Source organism: Anoplolepis gracilipes, chromosome 3 (assembly GCF_047496725.1).
Source record: "Anoplolepis gracilipes chromosome 3, ASM4749672v1, whole genome shotgun sequence".
NCBI classification, from domain to species: Eukaryota; Metazoa; Arthropoda; class Insecta; order Hymenoptera; family Formicidae; genus Anoplolepis; species Anoplolepis gracilipes.
In genome coordinates this window covers 7,439,757-7,466,635 of record NC_132972.1, presented here as the reverse complement: position 1 = coordinate 7,466,635, position 26,879 = coordinate 7,439,757, and the positions used below count along the sequence as shown (strand labels likewise).

The following is a 26,879-nucleotide window of genomic DNA, read 5'->3' as shown; positions in this document are numbered from 1 at the left end:
ATATTTGAATATTTCAAGAAAATTTGTCTCCTGCGAGGGACAAATTTTAGCAATTTTAATCGCGTAGGCCTCGCAAGCCCGTCAATTTTTGAATATTTACCTAACATTATGTTAATATTATTCCAATAACATTCATGTAACGTTTTTTGCGCGAGATAATGCGCCGGAATAATTCATCGAGATCCATTTACAAAAGCCTGCCGTTTCTCAAAGAACATCAAAAACCTCAAAGACCAACGCGCTCGTAATTTACACGAAAATTTGGTTACGACCTCTCGCGAGTTTTGGAAACTCTCAGCCTGGTCCAAGTGCAATTTGACAGTTGCAATCTAGCGATTGCAATTTTGTAGCTTATACTAGCGAAATGCGTCTCGAACTCGCAATCGAGAAAAGATGTTATAAAAGAGTTGCCGCTGCAACGCGAGGCTAACGTGTCTCGGTTAAGTGATCGATAAGTTATCCGTGAAACGGCAGGAAGCACACGCGCGCTCTATTTGCTCTCGCTGTTGAGTTTACCATCTCGGAGAGGAGCTCTCTTGCGTCGAGAAACATTTGCGAAGCAAAGCGTAAAACCCGCGCGGATTTGCAGAACGTTATCCCGGAGTCGGAGATTAATCATAGTGATCCCCCGTACATGCGGAAGCTCGAGTAATCTTCGCATCACGGCGAACGATCTAGGTTCAAGCAGACATTCTTCAGTTTATTACGACAGGCAGTCGATTATTTTCGCATTTTACAATCCGCCGGTCTTATATCATTCTTACCAGAATACCGCGCAGAAATCACTAATTCTAAGAAATGTTTGCGAATTAATTCTTTCTCTTGCGACAGATGTGATGAATAGAGATCGTAGACATCTTATGTCCTTTTTAAAATAGAAAATATTAATTTAATAATATATTGGACGAGATCATTTGAATGGGCAAATAGTTATAACTTTTACCTCTGTGAAGCTGACCTCTCATCATTATGAAAAATTTGAAAAATTGATTAGAATTTTTATAGCCTCCCCAAGAGTTTTAGAAATCTTTGTCGGTTTTAAGAATAGTTCCCTTCCTTAAAACAAATCGAAAATAGCACTTGAAGATACGTGAAGCGGGACCAATTTCACATTTTTTTACGACTTTAAGACGACATAACTTTTTTGCTACCAACTAGCGCTTTATAAATCAAAAATCAAGACAATGTACAAATTTAACTTTGAAGAATTTTTGTTAGTAAAATAAATACACCATCGATTTCAACTGTTTCTTGAAACAGTTCGATTTCAATAGTTTTTTGAACGATGCATCTACTTACAATTTTAACTTGAAATAATTCTTGTAAATGCAATACTAAAATTTTGATTTTTATTTATCCTCATTAAGTTTAGAGTATTTTAACATTTTAAAATGTTCATTTTCATTTACTAGAACAAACGGAACTGAACTAAAACAATGAAATAAACGGAATTAGAGCAATGAGACAAAGAGAACTTAATGGGATAAAGAATAGAGGGTACAAAAGTTTCTAAAAAAATAAGAAATTAACATATATATGCTTTGCTAATTTAAAACGGACTATAATAATTTAAAAATAGTGCATTTTATAAACGCAATTATACGATAAATTTCGAAAAAATGTACATACATTCTTAACTAATCTTAACTAATTTCAAGAAATCATTGAAATAAAAATTAATTCGCTATACTTTTTTTTAGAAATATGCTAAAAGAATATAGGAATGTTTAACAACTTTGGACATGGCTGTGGGTAAGACAACTTTATTCAAAAATATAATAATATAATAAATAGCAGAGTTTTACGCACCCCAAACTTAAATAAAGTACTAACCGTTAAAGACGTATTTTATAGGCATTGCCGCGCGTTTAATTCTCAGTCGGAAAACGAAAGGGTTGTTAAGTCGCTAGTAACCCCAATTGCCGCGGATGAGCCTTTTCTGATTTTCACCAGACTAATCTACGACACGACGGTGAAAGCGCTCCCTTACACTCTCGTTTACGATTCTCATGGGCTCTATAAGACGGCATGTCCTACTACAGGGAGAAGGAAATAGATTGCGAACAGCTGTCTTCGTCTCGGTACTTGGAAGAGAAAACACTTCTTTTCCAACGAGAATGCCAATTGCTAACGATAACCGGCATCGTCACATAATATCTCGATTCTATATTTAACGATAACAACGTATTTGTATTGTTCCACAAATATATACCTATCTTTGTGCACTTACAAATATTTTGATGAAAAGAGAGGAGAGAAGCTAATACAATAAAGAGTTGCCTGACAAAAATCAACACGATAAGAAATTGCGGCTGATATTTTGTTTCCCCCGTATACAGAAAATCGATGCAAACTCTCTTTGCAACTCCCGTCTTCAAAAAACTTACGGAATAGTTGTTCTTGTGAAAAAGTTCCCGGGAATCGGACCAGGAAACGTCACCGAAGTGAAACGCGAGACTTCGCCAGACCCAACTTTAGATCCCGAACTTTACGAAAACGCATGGTGAACGAAGCAAGATGCATTTTAATATTTCGCATTGACGACGAATCAATGAATAAATTATATAGAAAGGATGTATTCTAGAGGACGCACGGACTACACGTAAAACGTTTTCCGCGATGGTCCCCCATTTTTCACCGTCCTTCCTTCGTCGTCGGCAGGAAAATATTTTAGCGCGGAGGGAACTAGCGAGGGAGGGGAGGGAGAGAAATGAACGTCTTGAATATAAACCAACTTATCGGAAAGGAGGAAAATTCTGTGATACCTACACGTTGTTCACAAAAAGTGTTATCAATGAAGAAGGGCGGGGGGCGGGGGGGGAGAGCGCTACCGGATGGACGCAGTAGCAGGGGAAGCGATATCCATTTTCGTTCGGGATTTGAATTCCAGCCGTTTCCTGAACCACTCTCGAGATCCGGAAGTGAAAGAGTTGACTACTGAATCTAAATTTGCGCTGCTAAATCTGCTGCTGCCTGCAGCAACGATTTCCTTCCTGCAACGAGACATCAACTCTGTCCGCGGATTTCTTGCCTACTTCCCCTGCCCTCCCCCCCCCCACCCACCAACCCGCGAGATAGAATCAACGAAGAATCACGCCCGCATTCATTAGCGTCCCTTTCGCGATAGAGGATGTTCGATTTTACTTCCAATCATCTCGCATTTTCGCAGTTCTCACAATTCGGGAACATAAATTTACGGAGAATACGTGATAAGATAGATAAATCTCTCTCTCTCTCTCTCTTTTTCCTTCCCAAAAAATAAGTTTATTTTATTCAACAATATTATTTATTAATAAAGTTAATAATATATTAAATATTTATAATAATATATTTCAATATTTATTAATAATATTATATATATATATATATATATATATATATATATATATATATATATATATATTAATAATATTATTTAATAAAATTAAATAGTGTGTATTAAACCTAGTATTTATAGAAGGTTTTCAAAGAGAAAAAAAATGTAGAAAACATCATTTCATATTAAATTCTAGAAGCAGAAATTAATAGCTTTGCTTATCCTCTTCGTTATAATTTTTAAAGTTTCCAAATGTTTAATTAGACATTCTAAAAGGCATTAAACCTATAATAGTAGAATATTATTGTATGATAGAAATATTTTGCGCGACTATTTTTCACTCTTAAGCATAATCTCGATTATAATTTCCCGAATGCATATAGTACGAAGAAATAAATATCGCTATGACAAATATATTACATTTGCGAAATACATACTGTTTGTTTTCAGGAGAAGCGCAGCTGCGTCTCGAGGATGGCGGTGTACAAATTGTCAGGAAGAACACGTTCGGATTCTTCGATAAAATAAGCAGTTGCAGATATCGAGAATAGTAAAGCCGCTTATTCAGGCCGACAGACTTGTTCGGAACTTTCGAGGCGCTCTCGTGGCAAAATGAAACTTTTGTCACACCTGTTGCACGACAGGTGTAGTTTTGACGGATGCTCGCGTCCTGGATCGTAATCTGAAATCCGCGATTCATAATTCGTCTCAAATTGCCGGTCTAAAAGATTTCACAAGCGTTTCTAAATTTTTACACGCATATCGTTCCTAATATTTTCCCCAAGTTGGATTTGATGAGATGTCATGAGAAAACGCGATCGCTCTTTCAAGCTAATTACGACTTGTGCGGACGAGATGCGTGAGGTGTGCGAACAATGGTTCAGCGCAAGAGTTCGAAAATGGGTTCCCGTATACGGTGGGACGAGAAAGCTTATCGTTAGTTGTGAAAGGTATTGAAGGGAACAAGGAAGCGCGGCAAGATGGTGGACATCTTCAACATAAGTAAGATTCAGAATATCTGCCTGTTGCCTGCTGACTCGGACATACTGGAGGATCCTCGAACGCCGACCTTGAGAAGGATCAGTTATGGCATTGTGTTGCCGACCGTTTGTTGCTTCGGTATCATTGGAAATATCCTGAATCTCGTCGTCCTCACGAGAAGAAACATGCGTGGCACCGCGTACATCTACATGCGAGGTGAGCATCACACATCTATCTATCATTATTTCCTTATCTCAAAGCTTTTCTTTTTTAATCTACAAATAAATAAACATAAGATTCGTATTTATTTGTAGATCAGGAATGTCTTTCTTATTAAAAAATTATTATTTTTAATGCTAAAATCAGGTTTTATCGATCATAAAAGTGATTCTTTTTATTTTTTTTCGACGGTAAAATAAAAACAATCTTATGATAACGAAAAGCAAGTTTGAAAGTAACTTTTAATGTTGGTAATGTCTTCTTTAAAACACAAGAGAAAGAGGTGTATTGAAATAAGAGGCGACGGGAGAAGAAGAAGCGATGCCATTAGCAGAGGGCGCGGTGTAATAGCTTCTAATAAAGTTATTCCATGTTTACGTAATAGCGGGACAGCAAGCTCGATTGCATTACTTTCCATAGAGTGCATTATCGGACACTCAACAGCGTGTGCGTTCAAGTACAGCGTCGTCGTTAACGGGCGATGATTATCCGCAATTTTTTACAATTGAAAATCAAATATTCGAAAAAATTATATCAGAAAAAGAAATGATTCGGATTTATATTATGTGTCACCGTACAAAATATGCGATAGAATTTTTCACTCTTGCAAATGTACGCGAGAGATTTATCGGTTATATCCAGAATAAAAGAAGTATTGAAAGATATCAGAATTTGCACACGTTTTTCATTTGTAAATTGAAATATTATTCAGGCCAATCTTATTTAATTTCAAACGAACGTTCTCCACCGATCCTCCCTCGTTTTTATTTTCCTTTACTTTCGGAGAAAACACTTTATCCCTACGAGGTCACGCGAAGAGCTCGCCCGCATTTCGTCCCGGAAGTAACTGACAGAAGATATCTTCTGACACGTCGAAAATTCGATGTTTCCGCGTTTCCGAAATTAATGCCGCTTCTCCGACCGGAAAAAGACGAGCATTGTTCTCGATTAATCTTGCCATCGTTACGCCCGTTAATTCTATTATTTCATCGCAGCAGAGTCATTAATATTCATTATCATAGTTTGGCGAAACAACAACGCGATCGAGTAACATGTATTTCATTCGTAAACGCGTCGGAAAGCGCTTCCGACTCGGGTCGAATGTTAAGCCAAGGCTTAAATCTCATCTTACTCCGAAAATAAACAGCGAAATTCTCTCTGCTTGGTAATTAACGCGGGCGGGTTCTAGTTAAAGTTAGAGTCGGTTCACACAGAAACGCGATCTTAGATATTGTCGCTGATTATAACTGGCAAACATCGCGGTTGCTAGAAGTATCGCCAAGGTATTTTGACACGAGGCCAAAGTAATCGGCGTCTTGTTTCCGTTCGCCTCCGACCGAGATTCCGAAATGCCTTGCCCTCGACGACCCGAGTTATTTTTTTGGCGTCGCGCCATTGTTTGTAGTCGAGTGCCGCCCACGATTTCGTCCATTAGCCGCATTTCACCCTTATTAATAGCCTTTTCATCGCCTCGTATATTTATAGATACTTTGCAAACGAACAGTGCTATTGACATTGAACCTGTTGCCATAGCGGTCGAAATCAATAAATTGATTTGGCCTAATTATGAGTAAAAATTACTGAAAAATTTGAAAGATAATATACACACACACATTTATGTAAATATTTATATTATATAAACTCGAAAAGAGAGAAAAACATCAAAAGGCCCAGTAAATAAAAAAATATATACTTTAACAGCGTGCAAATTTTTATTTAAACAAATTTATAAAGTTTTAAATTAAAAAATATTTACCTTTAATATTAAAATCAAAATAGAAAACTGCAAAAGATATTAAAACAGAAGACTAATAATAACATTTCAAATAAACGCGTTCATGTCTGTATGATACGACTTCGATAAATTATCTAATAATAAAATAAAAACTAAGCATTTTTTTTATCTTTATGTTTTTTCTTCATCAAACTCTATATTTTTTATCACAAACATTGTTTATATTTATTTATTTAAATAAAAATTTCACACAATATTTCGATTTATTAGATTCATATTTCTTTAAAATGTCTACTAAATAATAAGTTATATTCATTTAATTTTAAAATTTTCCAAACAAAAAGAGGGAATGTATTTTTTTAAATAAATATTTTCAAATCGCAATTCTCATTCTTCTATATACATATATTTCAACACAAAATCAAGGCAATCTCTCATTGCGTAGAATACTTTTATTCCTGAAATCGGTAAATTTATTTTTCAATTCGGAGAATGGTGGAAATAAATCCGCGTATGCAGAACGTGATTGCTCCTGAGGGGAAGCGTTTCGGGAAACAACAGAGCTAAGGTCTCTTGATGAGATCGGGACGGGCTACGTGTTCGTGGCGGGCTCTGTCTCTCTTCGTAGCTTCCGTCTGTTCTCCAGGACGGAGAAGATTTGGCGGTTTTTGCGGCGCCGCCAACGTCCGCGCTCGTTTCCGGAGCAACGAGGCCAGTGCATTAGGGAGGAAATTACTCGGCAATTCGATTTTGGTATTTTCGTTGGATGCCGTTTCGGATCCGGCTTTCACTCCGGATTCACGGCACTCCGGTGGGCGGACACGTTCCCCGGATCCCGGTGTCTTTATCGCCCGGTCGGGCTCCTTAAGGATTATAGACGCGCTACGACCGTAACACGTTCCCGCGTATATGAAACTTCCTCCACCCCTCCCCCCCCCCAACTCCGTCGCAGCTGCGGAGCCGCGGAATATAGAGCCTGAGGGGCTGTGCACACGAAATCTCACCGCGAGAGTGCAAAGCCGGCTCTAAAGTGGTTTATGCTACCAACTCTGCGAAAGTACTCGCTTAATTTCGTCTAATTCAATTTGATTTTTTTTTCTTCTACCTCAACAGGAATCTTGAACCTTTCAATGGATCAGGAGATGAAAGATTCACGTGGCACGTTTTATTAGAGGTAATAAAATGAAAAATCACAAAATACAAGTGGCCGAATAGAGCTATATAAATCTGAAAAATATATGACCTGTGAAATTCTCTGTATGAATTTTGAATCGAGATTCTCTCGGCTGAGAATATCACGAAATTCACCGGTGGAGGACCGGTGGATAACTGGCGTATTGCTGATTCGATATCGATACCCGATAGAATTATCTTGATATCGAGCAGGCGCAATCCCGGATGCAAGAGATCGCGCGGAATTTCCGTTTTACTCGATTTTCTCGTACACGCGCGAGACGTTGGAAACGCAGCCTTAGGAAGATTTAGAAGGATTAGAAGAGATCAGGAAAAAGAGTGAAAGAGAGACGAGGTACGACCTCGCTTGCTCCAAGCCCACGTTTCTTCGCAGAATTTTCTCTTTCTATTTCATTCTTTTTCTGCCCTCGATTATGGTACCTACATAGGTACCATATATAGTATAGGTATGTATTCTAGACTTTAAGCGCCTTCTTTCGAGTTTCCGCCACCGGGTTTCCGTCTTTGATCCCGGTATCTATCAAGAAACTTGGTATCCGGCATAGGTGCACCGACACGTTTCTCCCTCGTGAAAATTTTCTCACCCGTTTTCATCAACTCTTCATCAAGATTAATGATTTAACTATCAGTTCACGGATAATGGCTAATCAAACTTCATTCGAGCATACCATAGCGTAGTATTAAAATAACGTGATAGCTTGTTGTCGAATCATTATGTTGCGATAATAAATAATTTTATCAATTATATCGCTTAGCTAATGCTAAGACTCTACTATATTTTACATTATATACATAATCGATTACAGAGTTAGACGCTTGCAATATTTTTTTTTTAAATATTTAAGATGACTGAGATGTAAAGTATTCATTGACAAAATTTAATTCATCCGTGATAAATTTAATTTCGTCGGGAATGCAAACAAAAATTTGTGATGCGAATAGATACATACAGTATAACTCGTTTCGTGCAGGAATAGGGGAATAAAATTCTAAAAGTTCTTTCGCAGAGGTAATTTGAGTTTCCACAGGTCCATCACTATCCTTGATCTTGCTATCAGAAACTCAAATATCTGCCTACGAACAAAGGAGATTCGCAAACAGAAGTCTGCACCTCACAAGATTCGTCTTTATTCTTAATATTGGTCACTGTTTTCAGAAAAGAACACAAAATTTAACTGTATTTTACAAAATGCCCTGCACAATGTAATAGAAAATAAGTTTTCAAATGAAAACTAATAATAAAAAATAAGAAAGAGAAAAAATAATGTTCTGTAATTGTTATTATAATTTTTATTATATAATTATTTTATACTTTTAATTTTTAATTTGCATGCGATTATTCCATATATTTAATTTTTAATTTTTATGCGATTATTTTATATTAATTCATTACATCTCTTCAATTATTTTCATGTATTCATTTTATTTCAACAAAAGTCAATATTGTATTATTGCTCGCGTTAATGGTGACTTTTTTATTCATTTATATAATTTGATTAATAATGCTAGAGGGAATTATCTTAACTCGGACTTTAAATAAACTACATTTAATTACTACATTTTCGTCCAGTTTTTCACACACTTTTTTCTTATCTTTACTTATTTATTTAATATTTCATATGTTTCATAGTAAACAAACACGCATATCTAATAAAGAATTCTTGAAATAGCTCACAATCTGTTGGCAAGCTTGATAAATTTTAAGATTTATCTCATAATTATTTATCACATGACAAATAAGATATCAAAAAATTGAACAGAAAGTGTGACCTTCACTACATATTCCACGATAGACGACGGCTCTTGTGTCATTCGCTATAGAATAGACAGTGACTTATACATACAAAAGTGCACGTGCCCCGAGTAGTCTCTATCGTCGTTAGAATTCCGAAAAAGTCGACGCCAATTCCGTTAGATAAGCGAACGTGCAGTGTACCAGTGTCTACGTATCCGTACGTAGGCGACTGGAGCATCAAAATTCCAACGGCATCAGATATCAGAGCGAAGAGCTACCGCCTCAACGGACGGTAGCCTCGACGATGCTCGACGTGTCGAAGGAGGGAAAGAAAGGGAGACGAAAGTCTTTTACGCGACCCGGCAATCTCGCGTCGCGCATCACGTGTATGTATGTACACGTGCATCACGTATGCAACGACGTGTATGCAAATAAGCGACATGCAACGTGCTCGTCACGCGGAGCGAGTGCATCGATATGCGCGACGTACGTTGCCGCGTCGAGGACGAGAATGCAGGCAGGCAGGATAAGAGGATGCGCATCCCCCGAGTGAGGGGAGGGAGGGGGGGTGTGCGAAGGGACGTGTCTTTGAGCCTGGAAATATTTTGCGAATCGCAGGGGGTGGAGGGAATTACGAGTAAAAGGAAACGTGCGCGAGAAAACGGCGGATGCACGTGGAGACTCGTTTAGAAGAGATGCTTCTTGCGCCGCGCTATTGCTGATTTTACATCCCTTAATAACGAATGGAACATCGAAAACGACCTTGTTAAAACGACAGTCAAAAGATGTCTGGAGATAACGCGCGATCGAATCGCAGTCGCGACGAGATCTCGTCATTTCCAGCTGTTCTTCGCCAGTCGTTCTATTGCGCCATCATATATACGTTTATTGATACGTCATTTCCATTTCTCCTGAGATGCTTCCGCTGTGGCCCACTTTGTTTTAGCTGCGCTTCGTTTACGAATGCCACGCACGCGGTTAGATAAGCAGCACTTGTATCTTACGCCTCTCTTCTTCTTCGCTCGCTTCGTGCCTATTGTTGTCTCGCGACTGAAACGCGGGCTTTTCTACCGTACCAGATGGAGTCCAACCTCGCGGTTCGTGAAATTATTTCAAGAGCGAGTACTGACGTCACAAGACGATTTATTTGAAATTCGCTAAATCCAGCAAAAGGACGAGAATGCGAAACAAGTGTCTTACGAAGAGAAAAAAATCACTTTTAAATATTTATTAGATAAAAAACATATAAGTCGATGTACTCTCTGAGAAGATTTTCTGTAAAATTTATTCATATTGGACGATTTTTTTTTTGTAATAAATGGCGATAAAATTATATAAACGTCCTTGTCGAGAGAAAAAAATCCAGGACTCGCGTCCTTCCAAAAGAAAATCTTTTGTCATGTGTCTTACAGTCCAATAATAATATAGACATCGAAATATAGCGAGAGAGACAGCGAGATAAAAGGAACCGTCCAAGTTTGATTATCCTGCCGACAAGACAATCAAGCTCCCGCAACACGCGCTGATGAAAGGAATTATCAGGAAGCGGAACACGCATCCGTTACCAAGTAATTCCCTTAACATGTCGCACCTGTACACCGTGCAAATTTATTCTATTTTTAACACTCCGAGAAACTTCGTCACGAGCGAATAGTGTGCGATCAGATGAAAGAAAAGGAGGCTTCGGATTCTTAATGCTCATTTATCCTTTACTTATGAAAAAAAGAAGATCCGTTGTTCCCTTAATTTTTACGTAACAGCGGTAATTTAATGAAAGAAATTGCGCATGCCTGAGAAGAAGAGATAGTCAAAATAAAGCACGACGTCGATTAAATATAACAAAGAAGCTGAAAGTATTATTTCGTCGAGATCATAGAGGCGTAATATTCTCTACTAATTAATTCATTCGCACCAACGAAAATAAAAATGTCGCGCGGCAAAATTAATGTTCTGAAAAATGTTAGAAGATAAACTTTTCTCTAGATCTTTGTGCGATCTACATAATTATAACAAAATGAAACCTTTGCGTAAAAAACAGGATTTCCTTATTTGAAAAGTTAATTCACGAAACTACGTCATGATTAATTAGGAAAGCATAAGGGAACATTATTTCAGGGCAGACATAATATTTATAAAACCGAATATGTATATAAAATAAATAGAGAAATAAGCCTTAGCCATCGAACTGCGCGTCTACAGGGTCTCGTTTTCTCGAATTCATATTTAAAAAAAATTTAGGGTAGCGGATATCACTGCGAAAAAGGAGAGAAATATCTTTTTTAATTTTTTCGAACAAATCCTTTGACTTTCAAAAGCTCGTCTCGCAATACAAGGTCGTTGTCTCTGTCTGGCTTATGGATTCTTCACCCTGCTGTTGCCACGGGGAAAATCTGCTAAATCTACACGGGCAGGCCGTGTTACAGATCCGAATAACAGCGTACTCGAGCTACTTCGGGCTTTATGAATATTAACGATCGCATATGAGAGTACTGTCGTCCGTTCTCGCCGGGGAATATTAACTGTATGTACTACGCTAAACAACTCGAACTGCGTGAAATAGTATTCGATTCCGAAAACGATACCGTGAAAGTGTCGTTACGTCAAATAAACAAGGTTACGTCAAAATAAAACTCTGAAATTCATCCATCATTCGCGACGTGTTTTCCTTTACACAAGTTAACCGCGAAATTACATCCCATAATTTGTTATCGTTGTGCCGAGAGATGGATGTTCCCTCGACTTCGCAAGATCGACGTTTGACTGTGCGAAAGATAGGTCAAGATATTCCCGATATCTCTTATTTCATATAGTCCTTTCCACGTGATGACCGGTTCGATAAAATAATATTAGAGAGATACAATTTTCCACCGCACTATGGTAATATAAGAATGATAAGAATGTAGTACGGTAAGAATGTAACAGATAAGAATGTAATACGGTTAACAAATCGACTTAAAAAATCACGGTGATGAATGAATGTGATGTAGGTATTTAATTCGCATAGAGAGCGTTCAGTATTTTAATACGAATTTATTTTTTCGAGAGCACCTGTAATTTAATCTCGAAGAAGATTCTCGTACTTTTGCAAATAAAATTGTGAACTTTTTTAAATCGGAGACAACTTTGCCATTTTTCTTTAACTTGCTAATGCACAAAGTTATCTTTGTTGTAATAAATAATTAAATTCATCATGGAAAAATGAGAAAAAATGTAAACGTCAGAAGATATTTCAAAATGCTAATAAAATATTAAAGAAATATCTTATATATATATATATACTTGGTCAAATTTTAACATGTATCTCTTTAAATGTATGATTTATAGAGTTGTAAAATCGGATTTTTTTTTTAACATATATTCTACGATAAATCCATCAATGAGTAATAGAGCACTAAAAAGACTCGAATATTTCTTGTAAAGTTAAATCATAGTTCTTTGCAAAGTTTCAAGTCACAAAGATTTTGCAATTTATCTACAATGTGATTAGAGAGAGAGCGTTTGTCTGGGCATCCGAAAGGTCACTCGTAGTCACGTATAACAGATGGCTCGACGTTGACTAATGCAGAATGATGAGATAGCCCAATCATAACTCAATCGTATATATAAAAAAAATCAATTATCAGTAATCGCGCACGATCGGAAAATAAAACATCTTTACTAAATACTATTTCATGAAAATAAATCAACTGCGATTTTTCTATTGTTTCTGCAAAATAATGTACTAATATAATAATCGATCTGAAATTCATAAATTCATATCTCCCGCAGCGATGTTGACATGGATTTAACGATTCAGTCTAACGCCCATACATTAAGAAATTGCCGACTACCTGACATAAATATTCATGCTCACCTTGACATTATTGCTCACGATAATAATTAACAATTCAATTTACTTAGTGCCGCTGTCACGATCGCTTTTTCTTAACACGACGGGAAGTCTTAATATCGATACTGAAATCCTCGAGTGTCAGTTTCTCGTTTTACAAAAACACGTATTGACTCCGTATAAAAGCGTTAAAAAAGCGCAGCTTTTTTACGAAAAGTCGAAGATAAATCACATTTTTTTCATTGCACGAATATGTATCCTCAATAAAGTATTCTTGACAAAAATTATCTAATTTTTACACGAGAACAAATATAAAAAAATTCCGCAAATATATTTTAGTAATGATTATAAGAGGAGAAAATAGAAAAATTATTATTCTTCAGCTTTCTCTTTCACGTCTTTTCTTCCTCTTTACTTTTATATGTAAATAATAATCTATATCGATATTAATGTAATATTAAGTTTTTCCCCTTAAATTTCGGTTATCGAGCAACAATTTATAGTTAACGACGTGTTTATTTAAAAAAAAAGTGCTTACTCCAGCGAGAGCACTAGTTGCAGCACTTTCCGAAGCGGTTAAACAGCTGTCGTTCGGTTAAGCCGGACATTTGCATGGCAGCGACATTGCATTTCAGCAAGCGACTAAGGAGATTCAGTGTGGCTGCGATCTTAAGCTCTAAGATAAGACATCTTGAGATTACGAGGAATAAACGAATATTTTGCGTTCGTCAGGTCACATCTTCTCCCTGTGACTCTTTTTGCCATTTATATGAATATTACTAATCTATATGAATATTACTAATCTTATATGAATATTACTAATCTATATCTTAGAGAGAAAGAGAGAAAGGTGGGAAAATTTACCAATGTTCAAAAAAATAAATCAGAAACGATGTTCTTATTGTTAGCTTTTTCATGAGACATAGAGGACATAAATCATTATTGTTACGTAACAATTTATTTTCTCGTTGCACATTTATTTTATTATTTATTTATTTAGACTCCTATTTTTTGAAATATCATCGATTATCGTTATCGATAAAAAATGTAAATAGTCACATTTTCCCCTAAATGTGCGACGAGAATATAAGCAAACTCCATTGCAAATGATACCGGTCCTTACAAGTTCGATGTATTATTTGCATGTGATAATCGAGCCGTAGGCTGCACACTGAGAGACTATTATAGCTTCACTTAACGGTCCACAGTATGTCATTCCAAACCGCGTGCCGTACATTTTCACATATACGGTGAAACCGTTCTTCAAGTTGCACGTGTGAGTTTTCTTATTTCCGCGCGTGCTACACGTCAAGGATCGTAACGTTCATTTACTAACGGGCAACTTGCCGCGAGAAGCTCGCGAATTTACACTCTCATTACACGGCTTCGTGAGAGGAAAGTTACTGGCAGAAATGTCCCGAAAGATACGGAAGGCAAAAAATTAAAACGTATAAAATATAATTTTTATTTTAAATTTATTAATTTCAAGATATTTATATGTTTGAAATTGTTTAAAATATTTATGAATAAAATTTAGAATTCCAGATATACGTTATGTAATGTGCTGTTTTTAATTTTTAAAAATTATGATAAAAATGTGTTCTCTCTGATGCCACAAACAAGCGGAGTTCTCTGACACAAAATATTCGTTCACTTTTTAATTCAATTTAATTTGGTAGCAAAAGAATCACTAAGGCTGTTAAAAAGTACAAAACGACTACGTTTTCCGCGGCAAGTACAAGCAACTTTTCCGGGAGAAAAATTCGCGCCACGTTGTCCTAGAGGATAAGATTCATCTTCGCCGACAGAAATATCCGTCTCAATGTCGTTTAATTTTTTGATATAACGAGACCGGAGGAGAGGACCGGATTTCACGGGCGGATATATACGGACGCCGGTGTCCGATTGCCGAGCGCGATTTAGGACAACGGTTAATCTTCCGGGAAAGTTTCATCGTGCCGTCCGACGTTCGCCCAACTTTTCTGACACTCAACGTAGCGAGGCGCTCAATCGCGGCTGTCATGTCTTCCGCCCGCGATCCTTTTTGTCCTGCGAAACTTCTGTTTCGTCCTTCCGCCCGCTTCGCGGCGGCGACGACGACGACGACGACGACGACGACGGTCTATCGCAATTTCCGACATGCCCGGCGTTTTCAGCGCGCACCCACATATACACGCACACGTGACTTGCAAAGTCACACGACCAACTGGACATGGCGAGCGCGGTTTCATAACTTAATATAATTACATATATCATAGACCTAAAATATATTATATATTATACGTCCATGACATATGTTCATGATCACCGAAGGGAAAAAAATGATCCAGTCGCGGGATTACAAGGGTTATAAGGGATGATCATTTCGACTGATATTTTCATCATAAGTTCCGTGAACATGATCACGTCGGTTGATTTATTCTGATCAGACTACTCTATTATTGTCGGCGCCGTGTAACTTTTGTGAAATTACGACTCGCATAACGAAGATGAGTAAAGTTGAACTTTACTAGCCAGCCAATTAAATTGTTCCCCGCGGAAAATTACAGAAATAAATTTCGTAATATTGATAAAAAACCTCTATAATCTTGCTATTATCTCTTAAAACATATATTTTTTTTATATTTTACAGAAAAAAATATATATATATATATATATTATATAAACCTACATACTAAACATACAAATCTCAAAGATAAAATGCATTAGAGAGCGTTTTTAGTTTGTGATAAAGTTCCGCAGCAAAGTTAAAGTTTGTGTACGAGGTTGGATCCATCATGTTGTACAAGTTTAGCGTCATTCGTATCATCGAGCTGCGATATTATTCTGCGAGTGCATTCCCGTCGTGCGTCTCGCCTCGTGAGTAATGGGACAAACGACGCTACAATATTTCATCAAACTTCGCCTCTCTCTACAAGACGCAATAAAACGAAAATCCTACCGCGCTCAAGTTTGTAAACTTGCGAACTGTCAGTAACGGAGTAAATTGAGCGCCGTAAATGTAACGCGGGCGTCGGCGTCGGCGTCGGCGTCGGCGGTGGCGTCCCGGAATCCCGGATATGGATAACGATTTAATTCCTTTCGCGCCGGAGTCTATTCCCGACGGAAAGACCCCGCATTCGCAGAGAGCTCCCCCGAGGAGGGGACGCCGCGCGCAGTAAAAAGGATAACGAGAGTCGGCGAAGAATGCACTTTGTATGCAAACGTACCGGGGATGATCGTTAATTCCCCGACACCGAACGAACCGAGCGAACGCGCGGCTCGTCTCCTTAGATAACCCCTCATTATGTCGAATGACTAGTTAAAACTTCTCTTCGACCACGCTGACTCGGAGCACTTTTCAAATCCGCGAGTGAGAGATCTCGAGGTGCATTAATATTAACGTCATGAAATTCTCTCTCTTTTCATTTTTCACTAAAAAACGAATCAATGATACAGTGTACAATAAGCATCATCTATATCTAGATGTAAATAAAAAGAAACAATGTTTTCTTCAAAATAACATAATATTTAACATCTTTATACTCTGATTATTGTGTAAGTTAATTTTTCATTATTTTTAATTTTTTAGAAAAATTTAAACTAACCATCCCTATTTTAAATGTATATCGTATTCCAATTGACTACATAGTTACATGTAATTATTATTTTTAATTAGGTAAATTCTCCAAAAACAAATCAAATTGAATAAATTGTCTTTATTATACATACTAAAATACAATTTATAATTTTAAATGAGAATGTACTTTGAGTAATTATATTTTAATATAATAAGAAAAAACTTAAGTTTCTTATATTTTTAATTTACTTTTTTTTTAAGTAATTTTAATGGATTAATGAGACTCTTGTGATTAAAATAATACTATATATGACATAATTCGGATAATTTTTAGTTAGATGCATAATAAAAATGTTTATTATATATATAAAACTGAAAATTATATATCTTAATCATATCGTCTTTAATTTGGGCCGCAAAAGTCCCGTTATCTATTAAAATTACTTTAAAAAAAAAATTAATTAAAAGTATAAGAATTTTAGTTTTTATTATATTAACAAAAAATGTAAAAAAGCTAATATTATATTTTTAAATAAAAACAATAATATTTTTTCAACTATTTATTTCTATTAAAAAAAAGGTTTTTTATATCTTTATAGCGTTATCACAAAAATAAGAAATTAAGTAAACTGTTAGGTTTGTACTATTTCCGCATTCAAATGTTTCGCACATTTTAATCAAACACACGCAAATATCAAGTCGGAATGTCATTTCGACAGTCGCAAGAGTAACGAGAGGGAAAAGAGAGGGTAAAATTGTAATCACTTGCGCGTCTCTGTCTAAGGACAATTCCTTCGGATACTCGGAATACGAGCGATATGCGCGGCAATCCTCGATGTTATTTCCCCGGAGATGCGTGTCGAGGACACGTGCGAATTAAATCCTTTCGTGAGGCGACGTGCACGTTTCGATCCGCGAAAGCCGTGTATCAATGTACACTTTTATCGGCGCTACCGCTTGCAATTCCCGAGATCGACGAGCTAAGAATCTTTAACGCCAACATCTCGATCTAAATCGATCATTCCTGATTACCTTTCTTTCCTGACTTCCGCCGGAAAATTCGAACGAATACCTGCTCGCGGAATAATATATAATTTCGCTCTTCGCGCCAGAGACATTCGCGAGATTTATTTAAAATTTCCGATAAAGACGTGCCTTCCTTAATCCGGGAGCTTCGTTCACGTCCTCGAATATAAATGGCAATTAAAGAGGACGAGGAAATTCCCGTCGTGAATTACTCCGATAATGTCCTGCGGACCCTTTTTTCGTCGTCCTTGCGCTACAATATTACCGCGGAATGGTTTATTACCGAGTGTGTGCGATATTGCAGTACTCACCCTCTTTTCTCCCGCTGCCATTTCTAGTCGTTATGAGTTTCCAACGCCTGGGTCATTGTCCTGGTTACAACGGTGATCTCTTTTCCGTTCCTCTCTTCAACAGGTCTTCCCTCTACGCGAACTATTCCGTGAGTAAAAAACTTTTACTGATTGCGACAAGTGCCACGAATTTTCTTCTCTCGTCTGACGATAAAAGTTATCAGTTCTCAGTCTTTTTATTCCACCTGCAACAGATTATTGAAATGTTTCATTATATCGTAGCGAAATTTAATTGATAAGATTAGCAGAGATTCTGACAATGAGACGTGTTAATCACACAAACCATGACATTTATCTATTATTTATTCTGGAAACTTCTAAGTCTATGAGTAAATCGGGTAGATAGATTGAGAATGAATTTCGCGTTCGGTAGAAAGACAAGTTGGATATTGAGCGTCTACAAAAATAAAGAACTTTGTACTACGTTTTTCAACAGGTGGTATAAACGTCAACGAGTGCGGCAAAGATTGACTGTAGGAAAAAAACTGCTAAATTCAACATTTGATTTTTACCGCACTTGCTCTTTTTTTTCTACGATTAAATATTTTTCATGTACAAATGTATAAATGTATGTGTGTACAACTTAATTTGAGTAATCTCACACTTTTTAATTGCTGATTTATGTAAATTGCATCGAAATAAAATTTGCTTTCACAGAACAATTTGACCTTTTCCATTTATTATATGTATGATTGAGATGTAGATTTCACCGAAGACAAGTTTCTGATTGCGACAAAAACATTTCTTTTTGATATTATTTCTCGATAGAGTATTCGATATTCCATGGATATCGCTCTCGATGGTGACCTCGACAGGGCCCATGCTGGTCCGTTTTCAAAATTAGACCGCAATTTATTATACTGGAACACGCATGTACCGTAGTTGTTCCGACGTGATAAACGATAGATTAACGATCCGCGTGGGAAACAGAGCTGCTTTTATGGAGTTAAGCAGCCGTTCAGCCTTACGCGGCGTCATCGCAGCGTAGTTTCGTCGCGTGGATCTTGACAAATGGACGCTGCAGCTGGCTTCTCCCTCAGGATTTCGATAAATTAAACATGCCAGGAGAACGCGATTTGTAAAATGTCGCCGCAGGATGCCGAGCAACAACGTCACCCGGCGAGACATCGTGACATTTTTCTTCACTCTTCCCGCTTTTGTCGACGCACACACAACACATTTGCACAAACGCAAAAAGGACGCGAAATATTAACTTTAAGCACGACGATGATATAATACCTTGCAGTGACATTATATTCACCAGAAAATTTTAACACACAATTTGAACATAACATTCATGCATAATCAAGATGACATATATTATATTGCAAAAAATATTTGAATATATCAATATTCGTTCTATCAATTATGCTGAAAGCTAGTCAATCTAAAATACTAAATTAGAATTTCTCATATGTACAAAATTTCTTTTAGAAAATATATTAATCATTCCTATAATCAAACAAATTTGAAGTATCTTGATTTTTTTTTAAATAATTTGTATAAAAAAATATTAAAAAACAAAAATTACATTCATCAGCATGTTGGTAGGCGAATGTTTCGAGATAAGAACGTATTGTTTTGACGCTTTCCCGAAAAGAGACGTCAAAAATTCATTTGTCTTGCGTGCCGCACGCAATAGATGTATCCATGTACATTGTAGGATTTATTTCTATCGAGCGACTTTTTTTCCAATCAGAACTTTATATATCTGTCGCCTGTTTCGTGTCCCCTCCTGGTCAGCGTGCCGTTGTGTACGAGAACGAAGAAGAAAACGCCGGGGAATCGGCCAATCAACGCGATAGGGTTTGGTAAACGAACCGTGACCCTAAAACGGGTCACTGACACATTAATTCCCGTCGCAGAGTCTGCGTGCGTTAACGAGCTCGACGCCCACCTCATCCGCTCTCTTGCTATCTTCCAGAAAAATGAAAAGCGCGGATCAGCTATGGTGGTTTCCGGTAAATGAGGAGCGACGAGCTACTTTGACACTGTTCCTCTTGTCTTATGCAATTTAAGAGACACGTTCGCGTTTGAAAGGGGAGACCCCTGGCAAGTGACTCTGTTCTCCGTATGTAACAAAGGATAAGTCGAAAGTAACGATGGGTTTTGGTATTAAATTTATACGAGATAAAAGGGCTTCAATCGTTTAGAGAGCTTAAACTTTAAAATAATAATAATTCTATTGTGCAAATATTAATATTTCAATTTTAAATCATTTTCTTTATATTATATTTAATTAGTATAATTTAATTATTTATATTTGATTAATAATTTTATTCGAGGTGTAACAATTTTTTACCTACATAAATATAATAGTTTAAAAAATATGTTATTATATGCATATTATTGCAATGATTGAAATGAGATTGTAATATTATTTGAATTATTACATAATTTTATTCGAGTACTCTTGTCCCTATTACTTAAAACGTTATGGTTCATATTTATATCTTCGTGTTGTGTTACGGAATCAGAAAAGTGATTTATCAAAGGGTTTATTTCGAGGAAATGAGAAAATAAAAAGTAAAGATCGGGACGCTTAGACAAGAACTCGACCTCGCTCGCTCGTCGATTCGCGAAAAGATCGACCGGAGACCTAATAAAACTAAGCTAGTTCTTCATAGTCGTTGCTGACGGACGACAAGGCGGCAAGAAATTGTAATTTAAATGGAAAGATGCAATTTCGCCTTAATGCCGGGGCTCCAGCGTAAAAGTTTTACGAGCTTTTACGACGCGTTGTGTAGTCGGATGGAAAACTCGACTTTCATTCGCGCGACATTTGCCAATTTCCGGCTTCTTACGACTTTCATACTCTGACGTATCTCATGTATCGTGCTCTTTAATAGACTTTAAGGAAAGAATCGTAATTAAAGTCACTGCCAATCTATGAACGAAGCGCTTAAAAAAAATCTTTACGAGGTAAATGTAGATTGCAAAGATCGGATGATAACAGTATCGACTGACAACGAGTCGAAGCCACCCTCTTTTTCGTTCATCATTCGGTTATCATCGACCAAAGAAACGCGTTACCGGCGAGCTTGTCGAGTTTATCGGCGGCTGGAAGCGGCTCGAGAGGGTGGTCGATATGAAAGTGGTCGAAGCGAGGGTTGATAAAACTGTCTTTTGGTTAGAGTTTGGCCATCGAATGTATTAGTCGAAGATAATTCAGAAATAATCTAGTCCACATCTCAAACATAAACGATGTTTACATATTTTTTATTAATATTTTCCAATATCAAATTACATGCAATACTATAAAATAATTCGTTAAAAACTTTGTTATATTAAAATATCAAATAAAGAAAAGAGAGATGATTGCTCTCTTTTTTCTAATGTATCTGTTAATATCCGAGAACGTTCTCACTAATCTTTCATCGCACTGGGAATTGCAATTTTCTATTCAATTCGCAATTATATGTAGGAGAGCAGCGTCAACAATATTTAATTGTTCTCAAGGAAATTTCGCGAAACAGTACGGTAAATAAGGGCGTTAATTGGTGTCAACGAGCAGTAAAACAGGAAAGGAGGAGCAATAAGCAGCGCGGTCGACCATACGATAACAGTAAACCAATGGAAATTGGCAAAAAGCTCGTATCCAATTGTGATTGTCTGAATTGTTGCAGATGACAATAGATGTAAAATAAGGGAAAGCTATCGCGTGTGTATTCGCGCAAGTAATGCTGATTAATTGATGAATAAGCGAAATATTCATGGGTTAAACAATGTTGAACAAAGAGAACGAAATGTATTATAAATATAATAAAATATCATGAATAAAAAACTGCCGACAATATCAAACAGAGCGATGAAAAAATGCGTAATGATTCGGAATAAATCCTAAAGAGTGATTCAGTTTTATTCTCGTTTCTTATCTTTTTTCGCGAAGGCGGAATGAAATAATTTCCCGGCGACGTTCCCGGAAATATTCAGGAAAGCGAGAATAATTGAGTGAATCGTGTGTCTCATGTTCACCCACTGTTCCGAGTTTATGAAATCAAATTAACCAACGGGATCTCGGGAAGCCGACTTTTATTTTTCTCCGTCCGACTATCCTTAAACTCGAATCCTCCTCTTTTTGTTGCAGGCTATTCCGCGGCGGCACTTCTCGCGATCCTGTTCTGCATCCCCTTCGCGCTCAGGGTGCTCATCCACAAGGAGATCGGAGGATGGAGCAACTGGCCGCAGGCCTTCTATCACGCTCACCTCGAGCTCTTCCTCGGGAATGGCTGCCTGGGTACGACGGAATTTTGCCGAGAATTCCACGCGAAATTTCCGCATTAGAAAATTCCAACAGACTCTCACTCTTTTTTTCTCTCTCTCTCTCTCTCTCTCTCTGTCTCTGTCTCTTTCTTGCGTTTCCTCTCTCCCATTAACACAATTTTCGCGGAAACGACTGATACGATTCTTACGGAGGAAATTAATTTATCCCGTTATCTGCTCTCTCCACGCCGTGCGCGAAAGAAACAGAAGAAGATGCTCGTTGGAACTTTGTCCGTGGCGGGAAACTTTTACTCTCTCTCCTATCTTGCAGCTTTATAAGTTACAACGACGATAACGATTAGAAGTTTGCCTAGATCTAGTCCAAAGAGGCGCGTTAGAGAAAAGAGAAAGAGCTTGCACGAAAAATTAACCGATACTTTGCAATGAAAAAGAGTTGTGAAATTCTCTCGATTACTATACATATACTTATGTACTTGTGCGCGTGAAAACGTGCAAGTATCTGACTAGAAGAGCTTTTACGAGCCGTCCCCGCACTATATATTTGAGAGAGATATAGAGGTTAATTGTATGCATAGGGGTTGGAGTAATGATGCTTCTGGCATTGACAGTGGAGCGTTATGTAAGCGTCTGTCACCCCGGACAACACACGCGACCACTCTGCGGACCACCTCACCTAACAGTGGTGCTCATCCCTTTGGCTACATTTCTCATTTATCTGCCCTACGTATTTCGAGGTGAAATTAGGACCTGCCTACTAGAGCCAAACGGCCCCCTAATCTACCAAAAAGGGGAGAACCGAACATTTCTTCATTCGTGGTATTTTCAGGTAATTCATATCTCTTTTCTCTAAACGCTGTTCTTTATCGCTATATAATAAAGAAAAAAATATTTCAAAGCCGATTAAAGATTTGAATGTATAACGTTGTTATCCGCGTAAATTGTCTATGACAATAATTATGCAAAATGTTTCAAATATTAATTCTAAATTGATAAAAGTATCTGATATTTAAAAAAAGGATTTGACATTTAACTTCAGGTCAGAATTTCTGGAACGCTTTGCATATTTAATGACATTCTGTTTATCTTAAAATAGCGTATACCGTATTTAACTATGTATCATAATTCGATGACTCTTAATTTGCGATGCAAATGTGTGCTTCAGATTTACAAGATAATGCTGGAAGTCGTTTTTAAAGTGGCACCGACGATCCTTCTCGCCGGATTGAATCTGAAAATAATGATAGTGTACAGAAGATCCTGCGAGCGACGTCGAAGGATGACCTTATCGAGAACCATTAGCAACGACGAAGATCCGAGGACTTTTGCCGAAGAGCGAAGGCTTATTTTACTCTTAGGCAGCACCAGTATCCTATTTTTGGTCTGCGTCAGCCCTATGGTTATCTTAAACGTTACTCTCAGCGAGAGTAATCTCAATCATTATTCTTACCAGGTACATATTTTTGCTACACATTTTTCAATTTCAAACATACTGTCAAAGTACATTTTTATCTTTGTTCACACAACGTAATATATCAATAATAGAATTGAATTTCGAGATAAAAATTAATTTAAAGCAACAACTCCGTTTTCTAATCCTTTGTTTATTTTATCATCTTGAAAGAACACTTAATCCGAATTCGCTTTTAATTATTCCCTCGCATTTCACCCCCACAATTCTCGATCATCAATTATGAATCAATCCATTAATTCGCTGCGTTCGGTTGCAGGTGTTCCGGGCCCTGGCCAATCTGCTAGAGGTGATCAATTACTCGATCACGTTTTACATTTATTGCCTCTTTTCCGAGGACTTTCGCAACACTCTGATACGTACCCTCCAGTGGCCGTGGGTCAAGAGCGACCAGGGTGGTAGGAGTCTGCCCATGAAACGTTCCCCGATACCACGACCGACGACAACTACGACAACCCCGCCGACCACCACGGTCGCAACTCCTGGACATTTGATTCGCGCCAGCGTTTAACACGAATTTTTTGCCTGACGTCAACCGATGTTCCTCAATCGGTGCAAGAAAAAGGAATCTACCGCAAAACTCTAAATAAATTGTACGACTGTAAACATTTTCTGTCAAATAAGCCGAGTCAATCTCAACAATATATGAAAATGTTGATTGTACACAATAACGTTGGACAATTTCGCTTATATGTGTACAGAGCTTTGATAGTGAAGTGTACTAAGCTCTTACGGGAATTCCTTCCGGTTGAATAGCCGTCATTTCTTTTTTTATCGGCCAATATATTTATTGGTGGAAAAACATCAAATTGCGTATGCCATCACAGTTTCCCGAAACGCTCTCTACGAATCGCTCGATTCTTACGAGAAAATATCCGAACTATGTGTATCCTGTGTGCCGGCAAACTCTGGAATAGTTGTAATGTACACCCGCATCTGCCAAACACATTCCTGCGTACTAACAGCTAAAGCCGGGTATGTCTACATGGTTGCTGCTGCTAAATTTGAACGTCTGACTCCGACTATTAAATCGACCGACCTGATTAAATAGCTAATATCCAAATATTTCTCCCTCTCTCTCTCTCTCTCTCTCTCTCTCTCTCTCTCTCTCTCTCTCTCCTTCTTTCATTCTCTTTGTTAAACAATATACATTCACTCGTGGGATTAACACTATTGAAATCGGCGGACTCGACGAGTCTTCACAACGGAATATATAAAGGCAATGGGTTCTGTGTAAGCCGTCCATCAGGGATCCCGTGGGATTCCTTGTGCTCTACAAGCGGGAAAAGTTTTTAGCGTTGTCGAGTTTACGGGAATGAAACCAGAGAGGAAAAGACGCAGACAAGAGAGAAAGAGAGAGAGAGAGAGAGAGAGAGAGAGAGAGAGAGAGAGAGAGAGAGAAGAAAACGCAGACGGGAAAGAAATGCTGCGTTGAGAACCGCTACAAATGTTCGTGTGCATTGTGACCCAAGGAATTTATCAGAATTCGCGTGAAAACGCGACGACAAGACTTGTGTAGATATTGTGAGTCGCAAACGATCGCCGTTGGAAATTAAAGGCAAGACCGCTCGAAGTGCTAAAGAAAAAAAAAAAAAAAAAAAAAAAAAAAAGGATCAAAATGTGTCGAGTACCTGAGATCGTACAAGGAATCTTTTCTGCAAAAATCCACGAGAGCTGAAATTGAGATGGAAGAAATCGAGCGTTGATTTCGAAATCACCGGAGACGGAAGGTGAAAGGTGTACTAAAGTTCCTCTTCGTCTGGAAATTTAAGATAGGAAATGAATTAATAAACGCGACGGTGAGAAATATTTTACGCTACGCCAGTGAATCGTCGTGATTTATTTCTGTGTGAATATTATATAATTTAAGCGCGCTGCCCCCGAGTGGTAATGAAAATTACACATCTCTGTATCGCGTTATCATCATTAATCTTTTATGTATCTTCGCTGCCGATAAGTTATACGTATCGTTCGATTAGACCTAAGCAATTTATGTATAGTGTTCTATACCGAGATGGAAATTGAATTTCGCAAGGAAATTTACATTTCTGCACCGTGTAAAAGAAAGGAGAAAAGCGTATGGTCCCATGCAAGCGAATGTACGTTAGATTCGGCTTTCGAATTTAGCGAAAGGACCGCTGCCGGCTACGATAATAATATTCCATCGAACTCTTCGAAATAAACCGCTACCTCTTGGTTGCGTCGCGCTTCCAAAATAGACGCTGTATTCCAGAAAGATATTCTCTCTCCCGGAGAATCGATAATTAAATTCGCCGCAACGGTCCGTCCGCGTTCGTGCAGTTCGATGGTTCGATAATATTATTTCGCTAATTTGCATACGTAAATCTCAACAAAGAACATTTTACTACGCGAGCTCTTCTTTCGTATGCGAGGTCTCGTTTGCGCCAACTTTGCGAAACGCGCGTGAACGGAGAAATAAATTCAGAGAAACATCTCTTCTATATTTTCATATCCTTTCCCATAAACATCTTTGTTACGAACGGAACGATATGAAAAGTTTCAAAATAATTATCTAAAAATTAGAAAATGTCAAGATTGTACGAGATATAAGAGTTATTATTCATTCTCTTTCCCAAAGAGCCTTTAATAAAAGTCTGAACTTTTTGCTGATTGGTGGAAAAGATTTTCAGAAAAAAATGGCAAAATCATTCTTACAATATTCCTATAAATATTACAGAAATAAAAATTTTTTAAATAGAAAATATAAGTAAGCATAAATGTAAATATAAATTAGAAATTCTTTTCCAAAATTTATTCATAAAAATATTAAATATATATAATTATTAACAAAAACATTTTTATATTTTATATTAATTAAAATTTTGCATATCTTTACTGTTAAAACAAATTTAAGAAAAAAAAACAAAATATTTCACTTCACACATAAAATAATATTTCATCTCACACTTTTCACATTAAATCTTGTTGAAAAAGAATTAAAAACACAGAAGCCAAAAAAAAAAAAAAAAAAAAAAACTTTGGCCACTATTTTCGTTCAAACTATTATTAAAGGGTCTCTGATCTTTCCTTTCTTAATTTGCCATCTGCAACTTCCATTGTATCTTCTTGTTAGAAAAACGAAAAATATGATATTTTTTAGACTCCACATTTGCGAATTAATTATATTTTCCTGTCTTCGAATAGTTTATTGTTTTTCAACGACCCGTAAAAATATCCACGAGAAGCTTCACGAACGCTCGTCACGTGTCGAATGTGACAGCA

General features: G+C 37.3%; 1 protein-coding gene across 3 annotated transcripts in view; it reads left to right on the top strand.

The window, feature by feature from the left end:
- Nucleotides 1–26,363, top strand: part of LOC140663868 (probable G-protein coupled receptor B0563.6) — a 40,215-nt gene extending 13,852 nt beyond the window's left edge. For all 3 annotated transcript variants that reach the window (XM_072888394.1, XM_072888393.1, XM_072888395.1), the window contains exons 2-6: nucleotides 3,767–4,513; nucleotides 22,032–22,181; nucleotides 22,744–22,994; nucleotides 23,331–23,618; nucleotides 23,896–26,363. In XM_072888394.1, the coding sequence (XP_072744495.1) occupies nucleotides 4,297–4,513; nucleotides 22,032–22,181; nucleotides 22,744–22,994; nucleotides 23,331–23,618; nucleotides 23,896–24,147 (1,158 nt within the window). In that variant the 5' untranslated portion in view covers nucleotides 3,767–4,296 and the 3' untranslated portion in view covers nucleotides 24,148–26,363. The remainder of the gene's footprint in view (nucleotides 1–3,766; nucleotides 4,514–22,031; nucleotides 22,182–22,743; nucleotides 22,995–23,330; nucleotides 23,619–23,895) is intronic.
- The last annotated feature ends 516 nt before the right edge of the window (nucleotides 26,364–26,879 follow it).